At 45.4% G+C, this 23383-nt stretch overlaps 1 protein-coding gene across 1 annotated transcript; it reads left to right on the plus strand.

The window, feature by feature from the left end:
- The first annotated feature begins 718 nt into the window (after window positions 1–718).
- Window positions 719–22456, plus strand: podxl2 (podocalyxin-like 2). The gene is given in 12 exon segments (XM_040159785.1): window positions 719–868; window positions 8024–8370; window positions 10671–11016; window positions 12032–12141; window positions 12945–13185; window positions 14324–14506; window positions 15265–15521; window positions 15629–15703; window positions 16014–16186; window positions 20258–20474; window positions 20838–20999; window positions 21609–22456. Coding segments are annotated over 12 exon segments (2202 nt in total). The 5' UTR covers window positions 719–837; the 3' UTR covers window positions 21669–22456.
- The last annotated feature ends 927 nt before the right edge of the window (window positions 22457–23383 follow it).

Below are 23383 nucleotides of genomic sequence, written 5' to 3' on the forward strand. Positions count from 1 at the left end.
GTCTCCCTCCTCTTGCGTTGACCGTAAACGGAAAACGCTGATGCAGGACTTTGCCCAAATTCACGACCTGGAAGCAGGAAATGCCAGGAAATATATATTTTTTTAGATAAATTGTTAAAAAAACATTATGAAATTTAACTTCTGTTAATGTCGAACGTCCAACAAGGCGACTCATTTCTTATAAGTTCAAATTTATATCAAAAGATCAAAGAGAAAAATTAAAATAAAGAGTAAACCGATGTCAAAGTATCTTTTCCATTAATTGTTCGCCTTTAATAATTAAATTTATTAAAATTTGACAACTTTTAAATAAATTCTTGTTAATCCCATGTTAAATCCTTTTTGCCAACAGAACACGGCCGTGTGTTGTGCCTGGTTTCTTTGCTTTAGTCACTTTGTTGTTGTTGTGTGAGTAGCTTTTGTGGGTTTTTTTTATTTTATTTTATTTTTTTAACGAGGGGCACCTGAACGCACCCGCGGGTCAGTCGGCGGCTGCGACATCTAGCGGCCTGAACAGCGAACAACAACAAGCGGCCGGGAGACGGGTTATTTCCAGCGCCGGTGGATCAGCAGCAGCAGCAGCGGAGCGGAGCGGAGCAGATCCTGGTCTGACCGCGGCTGTGTCTCCCTGTGTCTGTCTGTCTCTGCACGGAACGCCCCCCCCGCACACACACACACACTCAGAGGACAGGAGAGGACGGGCGGCCACGAGCACGGCGTTTTCCCGAAGACCTCCACTCTCACCCAGAGACCGTCCGCAGCCGACATCTGTGAGACCTGGTTCCGTGCAGAGCCGAGGAGGAGGTGGTGCCGGTGGAGGACGACACTGCAGCAGACATGCCGGGCCTGCTCCACATCACACTGATCGGTGAGTCTGTTTAAACCCCCCGGCTTTATTTCTTCCACTCAACCATTCAACCCGAGCACAGCTGCTGCGAGCCGGCGTCTTTTCCTGCGGTAGGAAACTCACCTTCCGCGACGAAGGCAAACCCCTGGAAAATAGCGATGCAGGGAACCGGGGGAGACTTTGGGAGACTCGGCGTAAAGTCACCGCAGACGTGTTTCACGTCCCTATAGGAGGCTTTCTGCGCTCTCTCTCTCTCTCTCTCTCTCTCTCTCTCTCTGCTGCAGTGTTGCGGCATTAAAAACGGCGTTTGTGAGCGGCGGCGGCGGCGGCGTCGTGAGTCGGGGTGTTACCGGGCAGCCTGCGGGGACGCGGCTCGTTTTAACGAGGCGTTCGCCTTAAATTTCGGCGGAGTGGGTGCGAGGGCCGGCGACGTGCGGGAGGCGCGCAGCGCCCCCAGATCAGCAGACGCACACCGCAGTGTCTGAGGCGCGCGCACGGACGCCAGGGCACGCTGCCGGGCATCAGACGACGGCACGAGGATTAATAATAATCATCTTCATCACCAGCGCACGAGTTAGATTTTAATCGCGGCGATCGATTGTTCATCGGCAGTTTTGCACCGTCACGGATGTGAATGAATGAAAGATTTATTATTTATTATTAAAACTAATGCAGCTAATGTGTATTTTCATTGGTGATTCATTTGTTGACTGTTTTTGTCAATAATCAATGAATGATTTAGAAAAAATCTGTGGAAACGGCACAAGTTGAAGTGAATCAAATTCCTTGTTTTTCTCAGTCCAAAATTGCAAAGAGATTCGATGTGCGGTGATTTAAAACAGAGAAAAACACCAAATCCTCACATTAGAGAAGCTGCAACCATTGATTTTACAGGAACAATGACTTAAATAATTAGACCGTTATCAACATTGGGGCTTCAGCTGATGACTATTTTCAATATCTGGGAATTTCCACATTGTTTTCTCAGTTAATTGATTAATTGTTTTGTCCATAAAATGTCAGAAAATAATAATAATAATAATAATGATGATGAAAAAATTCCTGTTAAAATTACGTAAATCTCGAGGTGATGTTTTCCATTTTAGCTTGTTTTCTCTGTCCGGTCCGTTTACCATCATATGTGACAAAGAAAAGCATGAAATCCTCACATTGGAAAAGCTGGAACCTGCGAATGTTTGGGATTTCTTTGCTTGGAAAAAATGAACAAAACCATTGATCAATCATCAAAGTAGCTTCATTTTTCTGTCGATTGACTAATGGATGTATTGATTCAGCCCTCTTAATGATAATTACAGATGATCGTCATCCTCATCCTCATCACAATCCTCAGTTTTAATAATGGTTTTTATTGGAATGTATTTCATGCAGCAGCACATTCGACGTTCTAGTGGCGTCTTTTTTTGTTTTTGTTTTTGTGAGTCCTTTTTTTTTTTTTCTGAGCTACAACGCGGATTCCAGCTCTTCCTGTTGAGATAATGAGGAATCGGATCTGTGTCCGCGAGGCCACACCGGTGCGCAACCTGCAGTTTTCATGCCACAGTTTGGTTTTTAGGTGTAAACTCAACATTATTGCTGATGAAAGTAGAAAAACAACAAAACAAAACAACAACAGTTATCCTCTTTTTCATCCTCTTGATAAAACGGTTTAGGAGGAATCTTCCCGCTTCAGGCTGCTTCTCCAATATGGAGGTCTGATTAGGAAAGATGGGAGACCACAGGGGTGAGGATCAGTCAGGGGGAAGGGGGTGTGGGGGAAGGGTCCCAGTAAGCTGATCTGAGGGGTGTTAAAGCGCGGAGAGAGGGGCTTTAGGGCGATTTATTTTTTTTAATTAGCTATATCCACATCCACAGACCCAGCCCCCGATACGAGGCTCATGTTCTCTTCATAAGGCAGCACAACGAACGATGTCTTCAGATGGAAGTTTTAGGCGAAGTTCGGCTTTGTTTTGTCCCAAGGCAACAGCCTTGTCCGAATATTCGCCACAAAACAATGACAAACGAAAAACAAGCACAAAGACACAGATTCAACCCAGCATCAAACGTGGACGTGCAGACACACAAAAAGACCAAAGGAAACCAAATAAAGCAAAACCACAAACTGCAAAAAAACAAAAACAAATGTAGGAGGCCTACAAGTGGTTCAAGTCGTACGAAGACAGTCGCGGTTACGAAGACAGGAGGGACGCGTGCGATTAGTCGACTAAACGATTAAACGTTGCTTCCCTACGCTAGTCGGCACCAGAAATTGTAGTTGGTTAAACTATTTATTAACATTTTATTAACGTTCAACACCGGTTAACTGCTGTGACTCAAGATGTCACGCGGCCGCCTGCCACTAGGTGGGGCTGCAAGCGCTGGCAGGCGGCAGCCGCCCCCTCTCCCCCCACACTATCGCCCTGGACGTTGCAAACCGGCGCGGTTTCGCCAGTATTTTGATGTGGACGATGAAAATAAGGTTGTGCGTGGGCTGGGCTCAGAATAAACTGGCATATAACCACTCGACTGGAGCAGCGCGTAAACACGTTCGGCGCAGGAATGTGGACGTTAACCTCCGAGTGAAGGCCCGGTGCAATCGCAGAGGAACAGAATGTTGTTGCGTTCCACTAAAGTTAAACCCCACAGATGTCCTCTTTACTTGATATGGACTTATCCCATCCTGCATGAAAGCAGCCTATGTCAAGGTCAACCATGATTTTTAGGGGAAAAAATAAGAAGCATAGCTGTTTTTTTTTTTTTTAAAACTCTGAACAAATCAATCACCCGGCAAAGTAGAGGTCAGTAAGAAGGGCTCAGACTAATGCTGCCAGGGTTCGAGGTTTGCGTCCCTGTTGGTTCAGCGGGCCGAGCGTTTCACCACCACCGCATTAGTTTTACTGCACGATCTTCCAAAAAACATTCCTCTTGGGTAACTGGCACAATGCGGCTGCGTCCGGAAACGTGCTTTGAAGAGCGAGACTAAGGTGAAAACTGCATCAGCGCACACGGGGCAAATTTTGGACACTGCAAGTCCTAACGTTGTCTTCTCCCTGCTTTTCAGCCAAACAGTCAAAGATCACATACCGTATGACTGCAAACACATCCGGACGTGAAACAAGAGCTCTCACCACTCCCCTCTCTCTCCTTGGAGCTGCCCACTGGGCCAGTCGTCCACGGAGAGCAGGACATTTTATAGGCTGCTGGTTTTTCCAACCAAGCGCCTTCTAACGGTGAACTGAAAGTCCTACTTATTTTTTACGCAGATATCCAATGTTGGGATTTAATCCAGCAGCCCATTTCGTAACCTGATATTTTGGATAAGGCCGCCGACGTTCTGTATTTTTCTTCGTGTCAACAAATCCCACGAAAAGACCAAAAACCAACAGTGAATCGATCCTGTTGACTAGTACTGTCTGTGCAGTCCGTGCCTTACGTAGCTTATTTCTCTGTACCATAGAGCTCCACTATTTAAAAACTATTAACAAGCAGCGTTGGCAGCCCTGTTAATGGTAATTGGTAAATGGACGGCACTTACATAGCGCTTTTCTAGTCTTATTGACCACTCAAAGCACTTTACACCACCATCACACACACATTGATACAGGGCTTTCTCTCTACATACACACTCTCGCGCACCGACGATACGTTGGGGGCAATTTCGGGATCCAGTATCTTGCCCGGGGACACTCCTTGTTGCAGCTCCAGTTAGCACGCTGGGGTCTGCTAAGTAGCGCTAAACACAAAGTGCAGATGGGGCTGATGGGAGTGACATTAGTTTTTCGGTTACTGGATCAGGAACCAAACATATTGAAATTTTGAACCGCTGGTGGCGCTGGTTGAAAAGTCAGAGGATCAGCGAGGTCAATAGGATTTATTATCTGGGCAATGCACGTACGGCATTTCATGACCAGCGATCCCATAGTGTCCGAGACATTTCAGTCCGGGGGGGCTGGCTGGCTGGCTGGCTACTGGACTTGTGATAGACTATTCTTCTTCTTCTATTCTACATCGTGCCCCTGTTTCTTCTGCGACCCAGAGTCTGCTCACCACTCTAAACAGCGATGACAGAACCGATGGAAAGCATGTTTGAATCGAGGCGGTCCTCCATGGCAGCAGTGGTTATTTCACATACGGAGGCTCTCAAGAGAAACATGAAGCAGACAGTTTTTATGGTCCCGTATCATTAGGGTGCGGTTCATTTTTTTGTTTTGTTTTGTTTTTTGGGAGAGGTGTGTGAAATCTGTGGAAGCCACTGCGGGGCTGCAGAGGGATGTGTGGTGTTGCTACACTAGTGACACAGTGACGTTCTCGTCTTGTTCCAAAAAATCAGGAAGGAACGGCTGCCCAGCTCCACGGAAGCTGAGGTGGCGGACACGGTGAGCGTTGAAAGCCCGCCAAACGTCAGCATTTTGTCATTACGGCCAAACGCTCTGCCCGGGTACGGCCTCACGGAGCTGCTAGCACGGCTGCAGGCTCTCGCCCCTTAAGTAATACCTGTAAAAATCTTTGGAGGTTTTTTTGACTCGAGTGTTTTAAGCTGCACCTCAGATATGAAGAAAAACCCTCCCTCCCGCTCTTTTGGAAATCCTTCAGTCAGCAGGAGGGAAGCGGCTGATCTGCGGCACCCCAGACTGTGGGGGCTGGCAGGGGGGGGGGTTGTGTGATGACGGGCCCGGAGAGCTTAACATGCCGCAGACGTGTTTGAGACATGTTGGCTACGATATCGTAATCTGCTCAGTCGGCCCCTGAGGTCACACAGCCATCTGTGGTCCCAGACAGAGAGCACCGCGGGAGGAAACCCAGCAACCTCTGCGCCCGTCCAGTCCTCTCCTGCTGTTACAGACACGTCTGAGCCGGACGCGACCCTTGGGCTCGCTCCTGGACTCGCCTCTCGCGTCGAGCAGGGACGTTTAGCCGCCTGCAGACACGTAGGGGCTTGTGGGAAATGGTGTCCGTTAAAGGCCACAAAAAAAACCAAAACATACATTTTGAATAAACAACAACGTCAGATCGTTTTTCAAAAACAGCCGTTCTGATCTAAACAAAGGAAATGAGACACACAACATACTGTTGAGAGAGACCTTTAGTTATTAAGCCTAGTTACCAATGTCAGTGGGATTTTTGAATGAGATTTTCTTCATTCTGGAGCAGAAATCAAAAGTACTAATGATTTCTTAACACTAATAACTGACTTTTGCTAATGGCTCTTTAGAAATCGAGAAACCCGGGCCCCTGTATCGACGTCACACTAAGGCTTACGGGTACAGACCCGATGACTGAAACCCTGAGGACTCACTAATGGTTTAACAACATTCATAACGGCATCGTCACCGAATAGACACACGCAGCCACGTTATTACCGAAACATTAGATTTAAACAGGGCCCACTGATGCAAGACAGTCTCTGTTCAAACGACACAATGGGGACGTAATTACCTATAACTGATGTTTAAGGCAGCGAATGATTCATTAACCATAAGTTTATAAACCCTTTATAAATGGCGCCGTATTCCAGTAAATGAAAGCACTGACCAATACCCTAATGAGCAGCAGGAACAAATGTGGATAAAGCCACAGATAAATCGGTGAACGCATGATTGAGTAAATTAATGAGTAAACGAGTAAACGAATGAACGAACGAACGAACGAATGAATGAACGAACGAATGATGAATGAATGAATGAATGAACGAACGAATGATGAATGAATGAATGAATGAATGAACGAACGAATGAATGAATGAATGAATGGCACGTAGATGGGATGGTGGGAGAAATCTAAGTAAATAAAAGCAGAGGAGCCGCAGTGACGTTCGTAGCGCAGCCGTGGAGACGAGAGCACGTTGATCTCAGGGTTTGAACCGTAAATTAAATCACTGTAATGTACCAGGCAGACGACAGAGCGCTTTCCCTGGGCTGCTGTTCCTTCTTCAAAGCGTGTTGAGTGACAGAACAAAAACCAAATGAAGTCAGTACGGGGAATTAGTTCAAATGATTTGATCTGCCGACTCACTCTGGTCTGTTTGACCTCTCGCTCTGTTTTTGCTTTTCATTTGATTTAGATTTTTTTACGAGCCGCTCCGGGGTTATGTTTTTTTCTCGTCGTGCGCTGACGGAGCCCGAATTGAGTTTCTTCCGTTTTTCAGCCTCCATCGTGTAGGTTGTTTTAAAGTGACCAAAAGGTAAAACTAAATCTTCCATCAGCCTCCTTTGATCCCGCTCCATTTTAGCTTTTATGAGCACCATATTATCAATTAATAAATGGTTTATAACTGAATATAATGTACCTGGAAGCAGGTATAAGGACATTTTAAGTGTTTATCATTGTACAGTGATTTTCAGTCATTTTAATTTCTCCCGTGAAGACGTTTTATATTATTACAACTGTATTTTAACATATTCTGATTCATTAACTTGTTCTACAGCATCCTCCATTTCTGGTTGCCCACAGGAGGAGTTATAGTACAAATAAATCAATAAGCGCTTAGATCTGTTTATAACTGCATTTTATACCTTTTGATAAATGTGTACATTCTTATAAATGATGAATCGGGGGGTTAAAGTGCACTGTTACCCAACGCTTTCATGTTTGCTGCCGTCATTCACGTTGTCTTCTGAGATTTTCTCTTAATGATTGCAATCAGAGAAAACAAGCCTGGTAACAAACTGACTATAGAGCGCTGAATAAGAAAAAATGTGTTTTGCGAAACGACTGGAGGAATTAATAAGATAAAGCTTGAACCCAAATCTGTTGGTTTGAAATCAAATTTACAGCTTTTTGTCTTTTTTTTAACTAAAGAGAGAAATCAAGGGTCAAACATTGTCTCTGATCTCTAATATATCCCGCTCACCAGTTTACCCACAAGTTAAAATTGTCGGTAGCATCTTTCATCTTATTGTTTCTTTTTCTTTATTTTCACACACTTTTCATTCCCAGCACACAGTGTATTTCCTATTTTAGATCATATTTGATTCGCGCTTTCTGCGTCTACTCTGCTTTCTTCACTCGGCCGAATCTTAAAACCTCTGCTGATATGTGACAATCTAATTTCCGTGGGAGGATCAATAAAATGTCATGTCGTCAAACTAAAGAATTACATGACGGATTTGTTTTTAAATGTAATAACACGCAGTGGTGCACAGAAAAATCATCTCTGAAGCGTTTATCCTCTCTGTCCAGCAGCTCTTCTGGCCAGCTGTGATGCCTTCAGACTGGGTTCGTCCCAGCGCGTCACACCCCTCAGTCCCCCGGTGGCCCGTCTGCCCCAGGATGAGAGCCAAGCCCCGCCCCTCTTCATCCAGGAATTGGCCAGAACCAAGCGCCACTCGGCCCGTGAGTTAGTGCGAGCCCAGCCTCATTTGGTTCACGACATGGGCTGGCCAGAGATCCATGAAATCTCCCGGTCCCAGGCCCAGACGGACCCGGCGAACTCCTCTCAGTTAAGCCCACCATCCTCCGCCAGCCCGGGTGTAGCCAGGACCCCGGCCGCTGTGGACGAAAACCTGGATGTGGAAGACGAGATGGAGGTGAGGATGAGTCTCAGGCGATGTGTAATAAACTGTACAGTAGTAGTGGGGAAATAGTGGCCCGTGGGCCAAATCCGGCCCCTCCGACGAAAGTATTTGGCCCCTGATGAAAGCTGAAGTTTTTCCGTTCCCAGTTTGCATCAAAACTTTTGTATAATTCGTCACAAATATAATCAGTGATGTGAATCTCAGACACAAATGGTGTAGGACGCAGTCTAGCGGATATGGAAGGCTGATGTTTTCCATTACGTACATTCAACCATAAATGGAACAGATTGGTTTTTACTGAGTGTGGACAACCCATCAATTACATTCTGAGTCTCCCGGTGCAACACAAAGCACACACTTGTGTTTGTGTGTGTGTGTGTGTGTGTGTGTGAGAGTCATTTATAGTAATAGAAACTAGTGAAACTCTCTCAGCTCTCACTGACTAATGGGAAAAATACCTCAACACATTATAAATCTGTTTATTCTTAAAAGAGATGTAGCACTCAAAAATAAGATACTAAGAAAAAAAAAAGATTAACAACATGTAGGGCTGCACTAGTATCCTGGCTTTGGTCGGGTTTTTGGAGGATCCCGGGCAAGTTTGGCGCATGTAAACAACCTATCCCGGTTTTGAGAAACCAACTGGATATACCACCTGGAGGAGTCCGACAGAAACCAGGACGCCGTGTCATGTAAACACCCTGTTCGGGGTTCTGCTCCCTCGCTGTTGGTAAAGAAACGAGTGGATGAGATGTCGAGGGATCAAGACGCAGAATACAGGGATATGAAAAACCCGGTTTCTCATGGTCCGTGTAAAGGTCGTGTCCCGACTCGGGGCAGGAGTAACCACATAGGGGGCCCCGGGGCAAACGTTTGCTGCTGGGCCCCTACTCACCCCCGCCGTGCGTGGCAGTTTCCTCATTTCACCGAGCACCCAGAGACTAAGCAGTACTCTAGAGCGATTAGTTGATTGTCAGAAGATTAATCAGAAACAACTTTGATAAGTGATGAATTATTTTTCTGTTTTTTAAAGAAGAAAAATTCCAAAAATTCACTTGTTCAAGCCGCTCAAATGTGAATATTTGCTAGTTTTCTATGACAGTAAACTCAACATCTTTGGGTTTCTTGACTGTTGGTCAAAACAAAGTAAGTAGACCTCGTTAACCTGGTCTTCAGGGAATAACGAGAGCATTTTTCACTATCGTGAAATGGATATTTTAAACAACTGTTGGCTGCGGTTCTCCTATGGTGTAATAACACTTCCATGCCCGAGGTTTTTCTGCGTTTATTACTTGACACACAGAAAAAATGGAGGCTACTTGACAAAACACCCAAAACAAAGAATCCCGATATAAACTAAAACAATTTAGGTTGTAGAGCCACAATATCACACCTGGTCCCTCTGCAAGACCGAGGGTTGATATTGTGCTTTAGTGGTACAAGTTTCATTTGTGATTAATCACGTTACGTGGACCCAAATGACGCGGAGTAAACCTGAGGCTTTTGGGGCCAAAGAGATCAAAACCAGGATGCGACTCGAAACCAGGATACCAGTGTGCGTGTGAACGCCCTCATTGTGGCATGCGTGGTGTTGCACCAACGTCCTGTAATCAAGAACTCTGTCTGTCTGCCGGCGGGACAGCCTGAGTGAGTTGAACTTAATTTGAGAGACACGAGGGTTTCAACAGAACAAACTCCAGAGAATTTGCGTTTAGATGTTTGTAAAACCTGACTGATGAATTGAAAAAAAAACAGAGGGAAGCTGCCTTTTCACACCAAGGCACCTTTATCATCTCCTTGTCCTCCACACTGGACATTTTGCCGATTTTGTGTTTCATCCCTAGAATATTTCCTCCCCTCTTATTTCCTCGATGCAATTTTTGCAGCCATTAAGTAACGTATGTTAGGTGATGCAAAATGAATTCCAAAAGGCAAAACTCTCTCAGACGTAGACACTGCTCCTGTTCTCCTGAATTGCAGTGGACTGCGCGAACGCCACGGTCCCATTCCCTCGGTAAACCAGCCCATTGGAGCAGAGGTAGAATACAAAACAACACGAAATAATGATGAGTCATTTGTTCGAACTGCGTCAGAGCAAAGCCGTTCTCTTTTCTGAATGCCAATCACACTCGTGCATTTTATCCCTGAGCATCTTTGGAACAGAGTGCAGGAGAGTTTTAGTAGATATATGGTTAGAAAAGATTTGAAAGACACAGTCTTTCTCTTTCTTTTATTTAATATTTAGTTTTGAATCAGGTTGCAGCTGGTTTGTCTCAGTTTGTCTCTCTGTCCAAATATCTCTCTGCCTTCAGCGCATGGTTCATCTGGCGGTTCCCCAGGATGCCGGAAGTTACGGGGAACAGCCGGACACCACTGACCCGGAGACGGGGCTCTCCAGTGGGCCCGGAGCTGGCGACGCCTCCCAGGAGGCCTCGGGATTTTACGGAACGGACGCGGAGGACAGAGACAGAGGAGACGAGGGAGGAGAGGACCGGGAGAGAAGAGGAGGAGAGGACGAGTGGGAGAGAGACAGAGGGGAGGACAGAGAGGGGAGAGGGGGAGATCCCAGAGGAGAGGATGAAGAGATGGAGGGAGGGACCGATGATCAGGACGCTTTAGAGGCCAACCGCACAACGCCGGATCTGGATGCTCTGATTGGTTAGTAGCAATCCTTTTCCCTACAGAGCTAAATCAGTAGAGGCTGTTGAGATCAGACAACACACTTTAGCTGTAGTGACCTCAGCACTCCGTACGTCGCTCCAGGATTCAGTCACAAACTTTAAGGGAAACGAGGCTGCATCTGCAAAGGCCTCTTTGCGGTCCCGCAGGTGTCTCCCCTCAGCCCCGAGTGATAAACTGTTTACCCGGGTAAAAAAAACCAGCGCGTAAATGCGCTATTCCTGCAGACTGTGCTGCTCTGCTCTTTATCCTTGCCGGACAGACAGTAAGTCTGCTGCGCTGCCCATGGCCGACCGTGACAGTGCAGGCACGGTCTGGCGATAAAGGGATGAAGCGCTGATTTCGCCCGATGTAAACGTTCAGTCAGGGCAGACAGACATACTGTATGTGAGGTCGATGTGAGGTCGAAAACGATGTTCTGCAAGGAAAAAATTCTACCCAGAAAAAACAAGCAGGAAACAGCGTCTTCATGTTTTAGCCGCGCTAGCAGCACGGCTCCGTGGCGATGACGGTATCGGTCGTTCGTTTCACCACTTTGGTCCAGCCTGAACTGTCTGAACGGGTCGGATGGATTGCGGTGAAATTTTGCACAGACTTTCATGGTTCCCAGTGGATGAAGCTTAGTGACTGCGGTGACACGCTGACTTTTCCTCTGGCGCCATTCACATTGGTGAAAAACCACCAATGCGCCAGGTTCACAGTGGTGGTTCTTCAATGAAACGTCTTAGCGGCTACTGGATGGACTGCCACGAAATCTGGTTCAGATATCCATGGTGCCGAAAGTAGGAACTGAAATGACTCTGGTCATCCCTTAACTCTTCATATAGTTTTCAAAGTTAAATGTTAATACTATACATCAGATACTTTGGTGATAAAATACACACACACGCACACACACACACACACACACACACACACACACACACACACACACACACACACACACACACACACAGACAAACGTGTTCCTGACATGTGTCTTTGTGTCTCACAGGCTACAGTCCATCTTTCCACCCCTCTAGCTCCAAGCAGCCCCGCATCTCCTCCCCAGCCGAGTCGCATGATTCTAGGCCACAGGAGCATCGTGCGTCCCGGGTCCTGGAGGTGAGGACAGAGAAAAAGATGCCTTGACACGGATACTGATGCACTACTGTAAATTATCTTCTGTTTTATTTGGTAGGGTTGGATATTTCTGCGGTGGCTGTGTAGTTAAACAAGATTAAAGCAACTTTAATAAAATGTGGGAAAGATAGAAGAAATTAAACTTCGAGCATAAGTAGCACATTTCAACATGAGACAAAAAATGGACCCAACGAAGCCCCAGTCATGAAATCGTTTTATATTTTGCAGTGATGGTTTGAGTTAAAGATTTAAGCCACTGTTTTTCTCAGTGACAAATACGACACAAACTCACAGACCTCTCAGTTTTTAACACATCAGGCAAGGGACTAAGGCGTCGGTCTGCGTCTAACAAAGAGCCTTTAATCCAACAACATCTGAAACCGCGTCCCTCCGCAACTTTCCACGAACATGCAAATCTGATCAAATCAAATTAAACAAACAAAGCATGTAAACACTTCAAGACTAATCTATACTGTAGTTTTAGTCACTAAATAATAAATAATTTTTGCCACTGGAACATGGCGCTTTGCTGCCTCAGCTTCATGTTCAATTGCGGTGCAGTGTCACAGAAAATTGCTGGTTGTCATGTGCAAAATCTAAACTTTTTCTCCAATCGATATACAGACTACGGTAGGTAGCTTACTGAGTCCTCTCAGGCTGCATACTCGCTCAACGAGCTCCACCAAGGCTCACAAAGCGTAACTTCTCTGAGGATTCCACGGTGATATATGAGACATGTCCCTGTATCTTGACTGTCTTCCCATAACTCGATTCCTGCCGTGCAGGTGGGTCCTTTAGAAAGAGAGCTGTGGGAGGCCGAGGCGGAGGAAGACGTTCAGTCCAGTGGCTACGGAGTCCTTCACTCCTCCTTCGCTACGACTAGTGCTCCATCTACTGCTACTGCTGCGTTTACTTCTACTTCTACGTCTGCCTCTCCTGCTGCTGCTGGTGGAGACGCTGTAGGTACTGCCACCCCTGAGACTGACACCGGCACAGACTTCGGGCTCCTGGGAGGTTATACCAAAGGTATAACAAATGAAAAAATCAAGTTATGTAGCGAGTTTGAGCTTGTTTCCTGTTCCTGTGTGACACATTTTTCCGTTTCTGTCACGTGTTTTATTTACACACCTTGATGTCTTGAAGTTACTGCTTAGAAAAGATTAAATATGTGTGCTACAAGTACAGGGAGATGAGTCCTACTAGCAGCCTATAGTGTTTAACAGAGATTAAAGGAACAGTTCCACATTTTGGGAACTATGCTTATTCACTTTTTAGCAGATAGATAGATGAGAGGATTGATACCACTCTTGTGTGTGTGCGATCAATGTGAAGCTACAGCGAGCAACTGGTTAGCTTAGCTTAGCACAAAGACTGGACACGGGGGGGTAACAGCTAGCCTGGCTCTGTCTGAAGGCAACAAAACGGTGGGTTTTGCTGCCTTCGGACAGATCACGCTTGCAGAGGAGCCGACGTGCACAACTCCCAAATCTCAACACGTCGTACTACATCCAGGTACGAGCGACGCGCTGATGTGAATAATTCAGGATTTTTAAATCGGCTTTGCAAATGTTTTATGAGGAAGGAAAGGAATTCATCACGGTCGTAAGAGCTCGAGAACACACACACACTGCATTTGGGTAAGTAACAGTGAATGTAAACTCCACATGGCGCCTTTAACACGTTGTATCTAGTTTGTTGAACCCAGACAAAAAACAAATGTGTGCACATCCTTGAGTCCTAGCTGCCCCCCTCCCCCCCATCTTTGTGCTAAGCTAAGCTAATCAGCTACTGGCAGTAGCCACATATCTAGCGTACAGACATGATGGTGGTATCAATTCTCTCATCTCAATCTCTGCAAGAGGGCGAATTAGTGTATTTCCCAAAATTCTTTTGAAAGGAGCCTGTTGAGGTGATACAGGAATCTAGGTCCAACTTCTTTTGGTGTGTGAAATACTGGGGGTCTCATATCCCCTAAAACCCCTTTGGAGAGTCCTTTATGGGGGTGGGGGGTCTCGACAATAAGCTAATTATTATCAAATAACAGGCAGTGGCACTGAGCTTGAATGAGGGCATTTGTTTGTGGTTGTTGTTTTAACGACATCAGTGAACCTTACGTGAGAAGAACGATGAAATGTTATGTTCTACCTCCGGTTCGTCGCTGCAGATGAGACGGTGGATGAGGAGACCGAGAGTGAGGAGGAAGAGGAAGAAGCAGGTCTGACACACACAGGTGGGTTTAGCCAGAATCCCACTGTACCAGAGGTCGGCCTGGCTCCCAGCAGGGAGCCTCTGCAGCCCAGCATGGAGGAACACGAGGAGCTGGAACAGGGAGAACACGAGTTCAAAGGTGAGAAGGCTCTTTAACACTACATTATTACAATATAGCATAAAATAAACAATCAATATTAGTGGAGGGTAGATCAGTCTCCAAAGTCTACAAAGCTGTTTTGAGTACCGATGCTAGTACCACAAGCAGTAACACTCTTCTTACTGCTGCTGTTGTGAACATGAGCACAGTGGCTTCTTTAGTTTTCGGAGAATTCACATGATGAAGAGTCGTTCCCTGCATTTAAAGAGTCTACAGATTGGTGACTTTTTGTTAGTTTTTACAAAAAAAGTGAAAAACACAAGAGCAAAACTGTAAGGAATGAATAAAACTCTGGTTGTCATCACACTGTCGCGATTCACAGTACATCAGTGCGTCAACTTTCCACCTCAGCCACGTGTACAAAACAGTTTTTTGCTCATAAAATCAGGTTGATGGAAACCCACCTAATGTTGCCTGAGATAGCTCTACATTATGGCTGTTAGAAACACTGGCTATGTTGTAATGAAAGTAAAATAGTAGGACTACCTAGCGCCGTACTGCAATATAAGAACAGTGCTCTCTACATGGATCATCGGCTGTTGACGACGCTGGTTTTTTGCCTGGGACCTTTTAGCTCAAGCCTTTAGCCTGATATCGTGTCTGTAGCCATAAAGGGCACATTTAAAACCCCCTCACGCAGGAATTCTTGTTTTAGGAGAGTCTGCCGGACACATTAAAAAAGTCACAGTCAGTCAAACAAACTCGTTATAAACGGATTCTTTTTGAATTTGCTCAAGGAGTTAAACAGAAAGACAGAGGTGCAGAGTTGGAGGAGCAGAAATGGAAAACGATTGGGAGAGGCGGAACAAGAATCAGACACATCGTCCCGCTCACCACGGGTCCCTCCTCGACCATCGGCTTCGCCGACCCGTCCTGGGATTGGCTGGAAAGGACCACGCCCCTGCAGGCCCAGAGGTCAGAGAGCAGGGGCGGCGGGGTCACGGAGGTCCTCTTACCGTACAGCCATTTTGATGAGCTGGAGGAGGCACAGCAGGTACATTTACACACTAGAGGATGTTACCGGAGGCAGGAGCATCTTCGGTATAACCGTGCATTTGTTACGGTTCACATCACCGTTGTTGTTGACTCTGGATCTTTCAGGTAGTGTGCGTAGACTGGATTGAGCTGGCTGGACGTGGGTATGTCATCCTCAACATGACGCAAAACATGAACTGTGTAAGTACAAGGACTTCGTGTTCAGATCGAAAGGGCTGCGGTCAGTATTTTAATTCATTTCACTCATTGATTTGGCCTCAACATAAATCATTACATGACAGTGCTGATGATACGTCGGCTCATTTTTAACATAGACACGTAACATGAACAAACAAACCTCCGCACCTCAGTTCCCTTAGTCGCATCCGCGTTTCCCTCGCTTGCGGGGGAAAATGTTTGTATCTGGAAAACGTTTTTGATCGCTGCAGGGAAATCAAGTGCTAACCTGTAGAAAAATGTTTGTGTGTGTGTGTGTGTGTGTGTGAGACAGGAGGAGTTCCGTGTAGACCAGGGCGTACGGTTGTTGAAGATCATGGAGCGAGTGTTTGCTCGCAGGATGAACAGCCCCGAGGGATCATGGGTACTCTACCTCAGCAAGCCTACACACCAGCAACACCAGCTGCTGATGAATGTGGCATCTGAACACGGTACACACGCACAAACGCACCGACACACACACACACACACACACACTCACACACACACACACACACACACACACACACACACACACACACACACACACACACACACACACACACACACACACACACACACACACACACACACACACACACACACACACACACACACACACACACACACACACACACACACACACACACACACACACACACACACACACACACACACACACACACACACACACACACACACACACACACACACACACACACACACACACACACACACACACACACACACACACACACACACACACACACACACACACACACACACACACACACACACACACACACACACACACACACACACACACACACACACACACACACACACACACACACACACACACACACACACACACACACACACACACACACACACACACACACACACACACACACACACACACACACACACACACACACACACACACACACACACACACACACACACACACACACACACACACACACACACACACACACACACACACACACACACACACACACACACACACACACACACACACACACACACACACACACACACACACACACACACACACACACACACACACACACACACACACACACACACACACACACACACACACACACACACACACACACACACACACACACACACACACACACACACACACACACACACACACACACACACACACACACACACACACACACACACACACACACACACACACACACACACACACACACACACACACACACACACACACACACACACACACACACACACACACACACACACACACACACACACACACACACACACACACACACACACACACACACACACACACACACACACACACACACACACACACACACACACACACACACACACACACACACACACACACACACACACACACACACACACACACACACACACACACACACACACACACACACACACACACACACACACACACACACACACACACACACACACACACACACACACACACACACACACACACACACACACACACACACACACACACACACACACACACACACACACACACACACACACACACACACACACACACACACACACACACACACACACACACACACACACACACACACACACACACACACACACACACACACACACACACACACACACACACACACACACACACACACACACACACACACACACACACACACACACACACACACACACACACACACACACACACACACACACACACACACACACACACACACACACACACACACACACACACACACACACACACACACACACACACACACACACACACACACACACACACACACACACACACACACACACACACACACACACACACACACACACACACACACACACACACACACACACACACACACACACACACACACACACACACACACACACACACACACACACACACACACACACACACACACACACACACACACACACACACACACACACACACACACACACACACACACACACACACACACACACACACACACACACACACACACACACACACACACACACACACACACACACACACACACACACACACACACACACACACACACACACACACACACACACACACACACACACACACACACACACACACACACACACACACACACACACACACACACACACACACACACACACACACACACACACACACACACACACACACACACACACACACACACACACACACACACACACACACACACACACACACACACACACACACACACACACACACACACACACACACACACACACACACACACACACACACACACACACACACACACACACACACACACACACACACACACACACACACACACACACACACACACACACACACACACACACACATGCTGCTAGGTTATTGCTTTGAAGACCCTGATAATAACTGGCCAATTCAGCATATCACCATTTTTTTTAATCTCATCTAGATTATGATGGCAGGACAGTAACAGAACGATATTCAGAGAGGCCTCGGCAGAACCCTGGAACATCTGACTATTGTCACGAAAGCGGCTAATGTCAAAGCAGTTTCCTCATTTCTTTGGCCAGATGGATAAAAATAGAGGGTTTGACGTCACCTGCAGTTATTTTTCAGCCGCCACCATGGAGCGTGATGTCAGAAAACCTTCAGCAATCTGAAACACCTGCAGCAAATGTCATGTTTTAGCGTAAGGCTGGAAAAAAAAAAAAAAAAAAAAAAAATGTAAAAAAGGTTTCCCTTCCTGAGTATTTTTAGGGAGCTGAGCTGAAAGTGATAGAGATTGAACAATATTCCATCTTTGAAGGAAAGATCAGCAGGGTTTAAACTGGTTTAGTAGTTGTGAAGTATTTACAGGAAACATGTCCAGGCTTCTTCTCAGTGTCTCTCATTAGTGCCCTGGTGGCCTTAGACATCCATTGGTAAGTTTTGAATAAGTACATTTCCTGTTGTACTTTACTCCACAACTCCCCTAAAAGTCGGGGAAAATAGGGTTTGTTTTACGCCCCCACGCTCGTCAGAAGTGGTTTGGCAGTTCCACCAAAGAGATAATTTCCCTCTAAACTTCTCAAATAACCATTTGAGGCTGAAAAGGGGCAGAATTACCTGAAAAAAGCAAATATTAGAATAAAGTCGAAACAAAATGACTGTAATTCTGTGTGGCAGAACTTTGGTTTTCCTTCTTTCCTCCGTGAATCTTCTCACGACCCTCTCATTTTTCTCTTGTGACCCTTCGGAAGGGCCCGACCCCTACGTTGGGAACCACTGGACTAAACTAGCTACCTTGTATATAAAGTAGCTCCAACCTTGAGCAGCCGCAACAGCAAAATGCCGCATGCTTAATTGATCCATGCATCAGTGTAAATAATCTAATATATCATTTGAAATAATATGTCAGTGACAGGGGACGTTTTTCTGCAGAATGAGTACTTTTAACTTTTGATACTTTAAGTACATTTCACTGAGAATACCTCGGCACTATTTTTACATCCGAGTACTTGGTTTGAAATGCTAACGTAGCAGCACTGTCCTAAATCCATTCTTAAGACTGTCGGTCATTCTCGTTTAGAACTATAGCTGGTTTGACTATTGAACAGACTGAGTGTGTAAACACTCAGCTGTCGACTGGTCGTCGGTTGAGATCATCTCGAGTTGTATATTTGAATCAGCGTTAATAATTAACTCTCGATGGATTTATTACTCGGCGTAATATATCAGATTATCAGTTGAGTTGCTATGGGCTGTGTGTGAGCACTATGTGTAAGTGTGATTCAGTGCCTGCTACACAGTGCTTCTAATGACCTTACATGTTGTAATATTTTTTTGGGAATGCAAAAAAAACTTTTATTTTATGGAAGATATCAGGTAACAGCCTGAAGTTTTAAACATGTCTTCAAACTAATGTGCAACAGGAGAATGTTGTTTTTCATGCGACCCTTACGTAATGTTCACAAATAAATAGGGTGTTTTCATTAAACGGGGACATACCTATGCGCATAGATGAACAGAATAACGGTACCGCCGGCTGAAAACAACAAAAATAAAGAGAATTTTAAATACATGTAACAACAAATCGATCTCCCGGCAATAACTTTAATTAGCGTGAGGTAAGGGTAGAAATCCCACGAGGCTAGACAACCAAAAACCAAAATCAACATTTAGATCTTTTCTTTTTTTTTTTTCCTCTGTAGACTCGCCCTTCTATCTCAAATAAGACCTATTATCTGTAAGTAAATGTACATAATCATTACATACATAGATTAAATTCATGTAATGTCGTGGTAATAATTTGATGAAATACTTTGCAAGTACACATGTAAAGGAACTTTGCCAAGCCCATCAACCACACATGCATTCAAACAATGTTTGTGCGTTTGCGCTCACGTGTGAAAAGGTCTGCCTACTTGTACAGGCCAATGTTACGTCTGTAATAAAAAATATTACGTGTTTGTGTTCGTATGCAGTTAAAAGTACTGTATGTACGGGTGTTTGCTTCCTCAGGTGGGCATCCAGAACTACAGCGCAGCCAGTAGCTGTCACTCTCGGCCCAGTCAGACACGCAGCGACTACGGCAAGCTGTTTGTGGTTCTGGTGATCATCGGCTCCGTCTGCATGGTCATCATCACATCTGGATTTATATACATCTGCTGGCAAAGACGACTGCCTGCAACCAAGACCACGGTCAGTAAGCACGGACATCCGCAAATGTCTGCTGTACTGCTCCTGTTCACGCTCACCGCTCATGTAGTGCCGTTTTCGGACATTTTCGGCTGTTTTCAGAGAAACGGCTGTAAAAAGCCACTGTCTGCAAACAACAGATAGACCCAGTCAGAGACCAGCTGGTGAACATGGTGGAGCATTTAGCAGCTAAAGGCCCAGATAGTTCCCTCAGGAGCTGGTGGAGACCAAAAACGGAGCTAAAAAAAGAGGGAACACTGGACTTACATTCATCAGCTGACACAAACACAACTCCATAACTGCTGGCTGTGCATCAGATTAAAAATGTAATGATGTGTAATTCTTCAGTGCTCTCTGACCTTGCAGTTTCATGCTGAGGAGCTTCACTTTGTGGAGAATGGTTGCCATGACAACCCCATGCTGGACGTGACCAATGACAGCCAGCCTGAGATGCAGGAGAAGAAGCCGAGTACCAATGGACTCGCAGGGGGAAGAGAAGGAGGCAGGGAGGACAGCAGTCGCTGGCAGGTGATGGGATGACCCCCAGCTCTGAGCTTAGCTCCACCCACACCATAATTTGAAAAATGGGAGCAGGGAGCAGAGGGGCGTGGATGTGTGAGGCAGGAGTTGTTCGGTGACGGCAGGGGCACCTATGCTAGAGGGCTCTTTGGGGGTGGAGGTCTGTTTCCCCTCCAGAATCCCCCGAAGCGGGCGTCAGATGGGTGGAGGACCGTGTTGGTCCCGAGCCGTATCGATTCAAGCTGTTGGCTCCAGCCCCAGTAATACCTGAAGCCGGCGCTCTCGCAGCTGCATTTGTTTCTTATCAGTATATATTTGAAAATGAGCGAAGTTTCACAGACTCGCAGTCGAGGACAGGGGCTGGGGGTGGTGGGCCGCCCACCTCCGATTAGAGCGAGTCAACATTGTTTTTTACATATAGAAATTTAATGATGCAGACGAGTCCCAAACAGTAGATGGCTTGTTGAGTCATTTTCAACCCGTGAAAAAAACATGATTAAGTGTGCAGTACCTCTTTAAGTGGATGTATCGGGGGGGAGAAAAGATGAACAGATGGATGGATGAGTAAATCCATTATTTCCTGAAGCCTGAAACCTTTCATCTTGTTTTTTTTATCAGGTTTTTGTCAATCAAGCAGCGACTGAGGAGGAGGAAGAGGAGCAGGACACACATCTCTGATGGATGAAGAGGAAGAGGAGACAGGTTATGATGGATGAGCATCTTTGATAGATGATAAGTGGAGCCGAGAGGGAAGAAGAAGAAGAAGATGATGATGATGACAGCAGAAAAAACAGGATGTCTTCGATGGAGAGAAGATAACAAAGAAGGGAGAGGAGGAAGAGAAAGGAATGAGAAAAGAGAAAACGTAGTTGATGGCGAGGTTTAAAGCCCGAGTGATAGATGTGTTGTCCAGTCAGAGTCAAGCTATGATTGAGGAGCATAGCAGGAGGAGTCACTGATATCATCATGGAGATTAGACACTGAGGTACACGTCACATACATGAATTCATTTCTAAGATGTCAACCTTTTGAAATGGTCATCAGAGTTGGACTTAACATGCCGACCTGATGTTAGATAACGTCACTATTACATGAAAAACACCTGTTCAGTGTGCCTTATTCTTTTAGCTTTTAGCAATGTGGCTGCACGAGACAATTTAAACATAAGACTAGAGACAAATCATATCATAAAGCACCTTTTTCCGACGTAAATGCTTGAATGTAAAGGAGCGAAGTCACGTGAAGCCTATTCCTTTGTCAAAATGGTCCTTGACTGGTAGCAGGAACCTAAAATAATTTGAAACATTTCCCCAGGCTGGAGGCAGGTATAATACCCAAGAAGACAGTGTTTACTTTGATTACGCTGATGCTTTCTTTAGATTTTTAAAACACTAAATGACGGTGGTGGACAGTAACTGAGTCCATTTTTCAAGGACTGCACTTAAGTACAATTTTGAGGTACTTGAGTTTATCCATTTTCTGTTACTTTATGCTTTTACTTCACTACATTTCACTATAATTAAAAAATTGAAAAAAAAATTGTACACAGTCATATTTTAAGTAGAAAACCTATGATGAGCTTAACAAAAACAACACATTATTATAGATGAAAATACCAAAATTAATTCCACCACCCACCACCCACTGGTATGCACAATTAATAATATAATAATTCAATAATATGATATATAATAATGAACTACTTTCAGCAGATTTTTTTTGCATAGCGAGTACTTTATCTTTTGATACTTTAAGTACTTTTTTCTACCAGTACTACAATCACTTAAGTAATATTTTGAATGTAGGGCTGTGAGTGTTTTTACAAGGTGGAATTGTTACTTTTACTTAAGTAAAGTAACAGATAGATCCGACTGCTTCCTCCGCTGTCTGCTGAAGATAACACTTGTTGGCGAAAGCCACAGCCAAGTATTGACATCCTGATGAGTCTTACAGCCGTGGAGATGGTCAGTGGTTTTACCCCAGTGTCTAACTTCGGTGACAGCAGCGACTCCTCTTAGCTTCTCCTCCAAATCACCGAGCGGGAATGTCAGCCCGTGGCAAATTTGAAAGTAAGGTTTATCGCACTTTTATTCATTCCTCTTGGAAATTGTGACTATCATCGTTGAAATGCTGCATCATGTTAAATGTATTACATAAAGTGATTGACATATCTCTATTTTGCTTATAAGAATGGTTGTAACTGCTTAGGGTGTTTACTGTACCCTCTACAACCAGTCACGTGATTGATATACTTGTGTGCTGTTAGCCTAATATGCTTTTTTTCAGTATGTGTTGGAATGGCTGCTGTACGCTGCTGGCTAAATCTTGAGGCTATGACACATGGGCAACGTTTTCGAGGTCAAAAGCATGAAAATCGAACCGAACCCCGAGTC

This window comes from Xiphias gladius, chromosome 21, assembly GCF_016859285.1.
Source record: "Xiphias gladius isolate SHS-SW01 ecotype Sanya breed wild chromosome 21, ASM1685928v1, whole genome shotgun sequence".
Lineage (NCBI taxonomy): Eukaryota > Metazoa > Chordata > Actinopteri > Istiophoriformes > Xiphiidae > Xiphias > Xiphias gladius.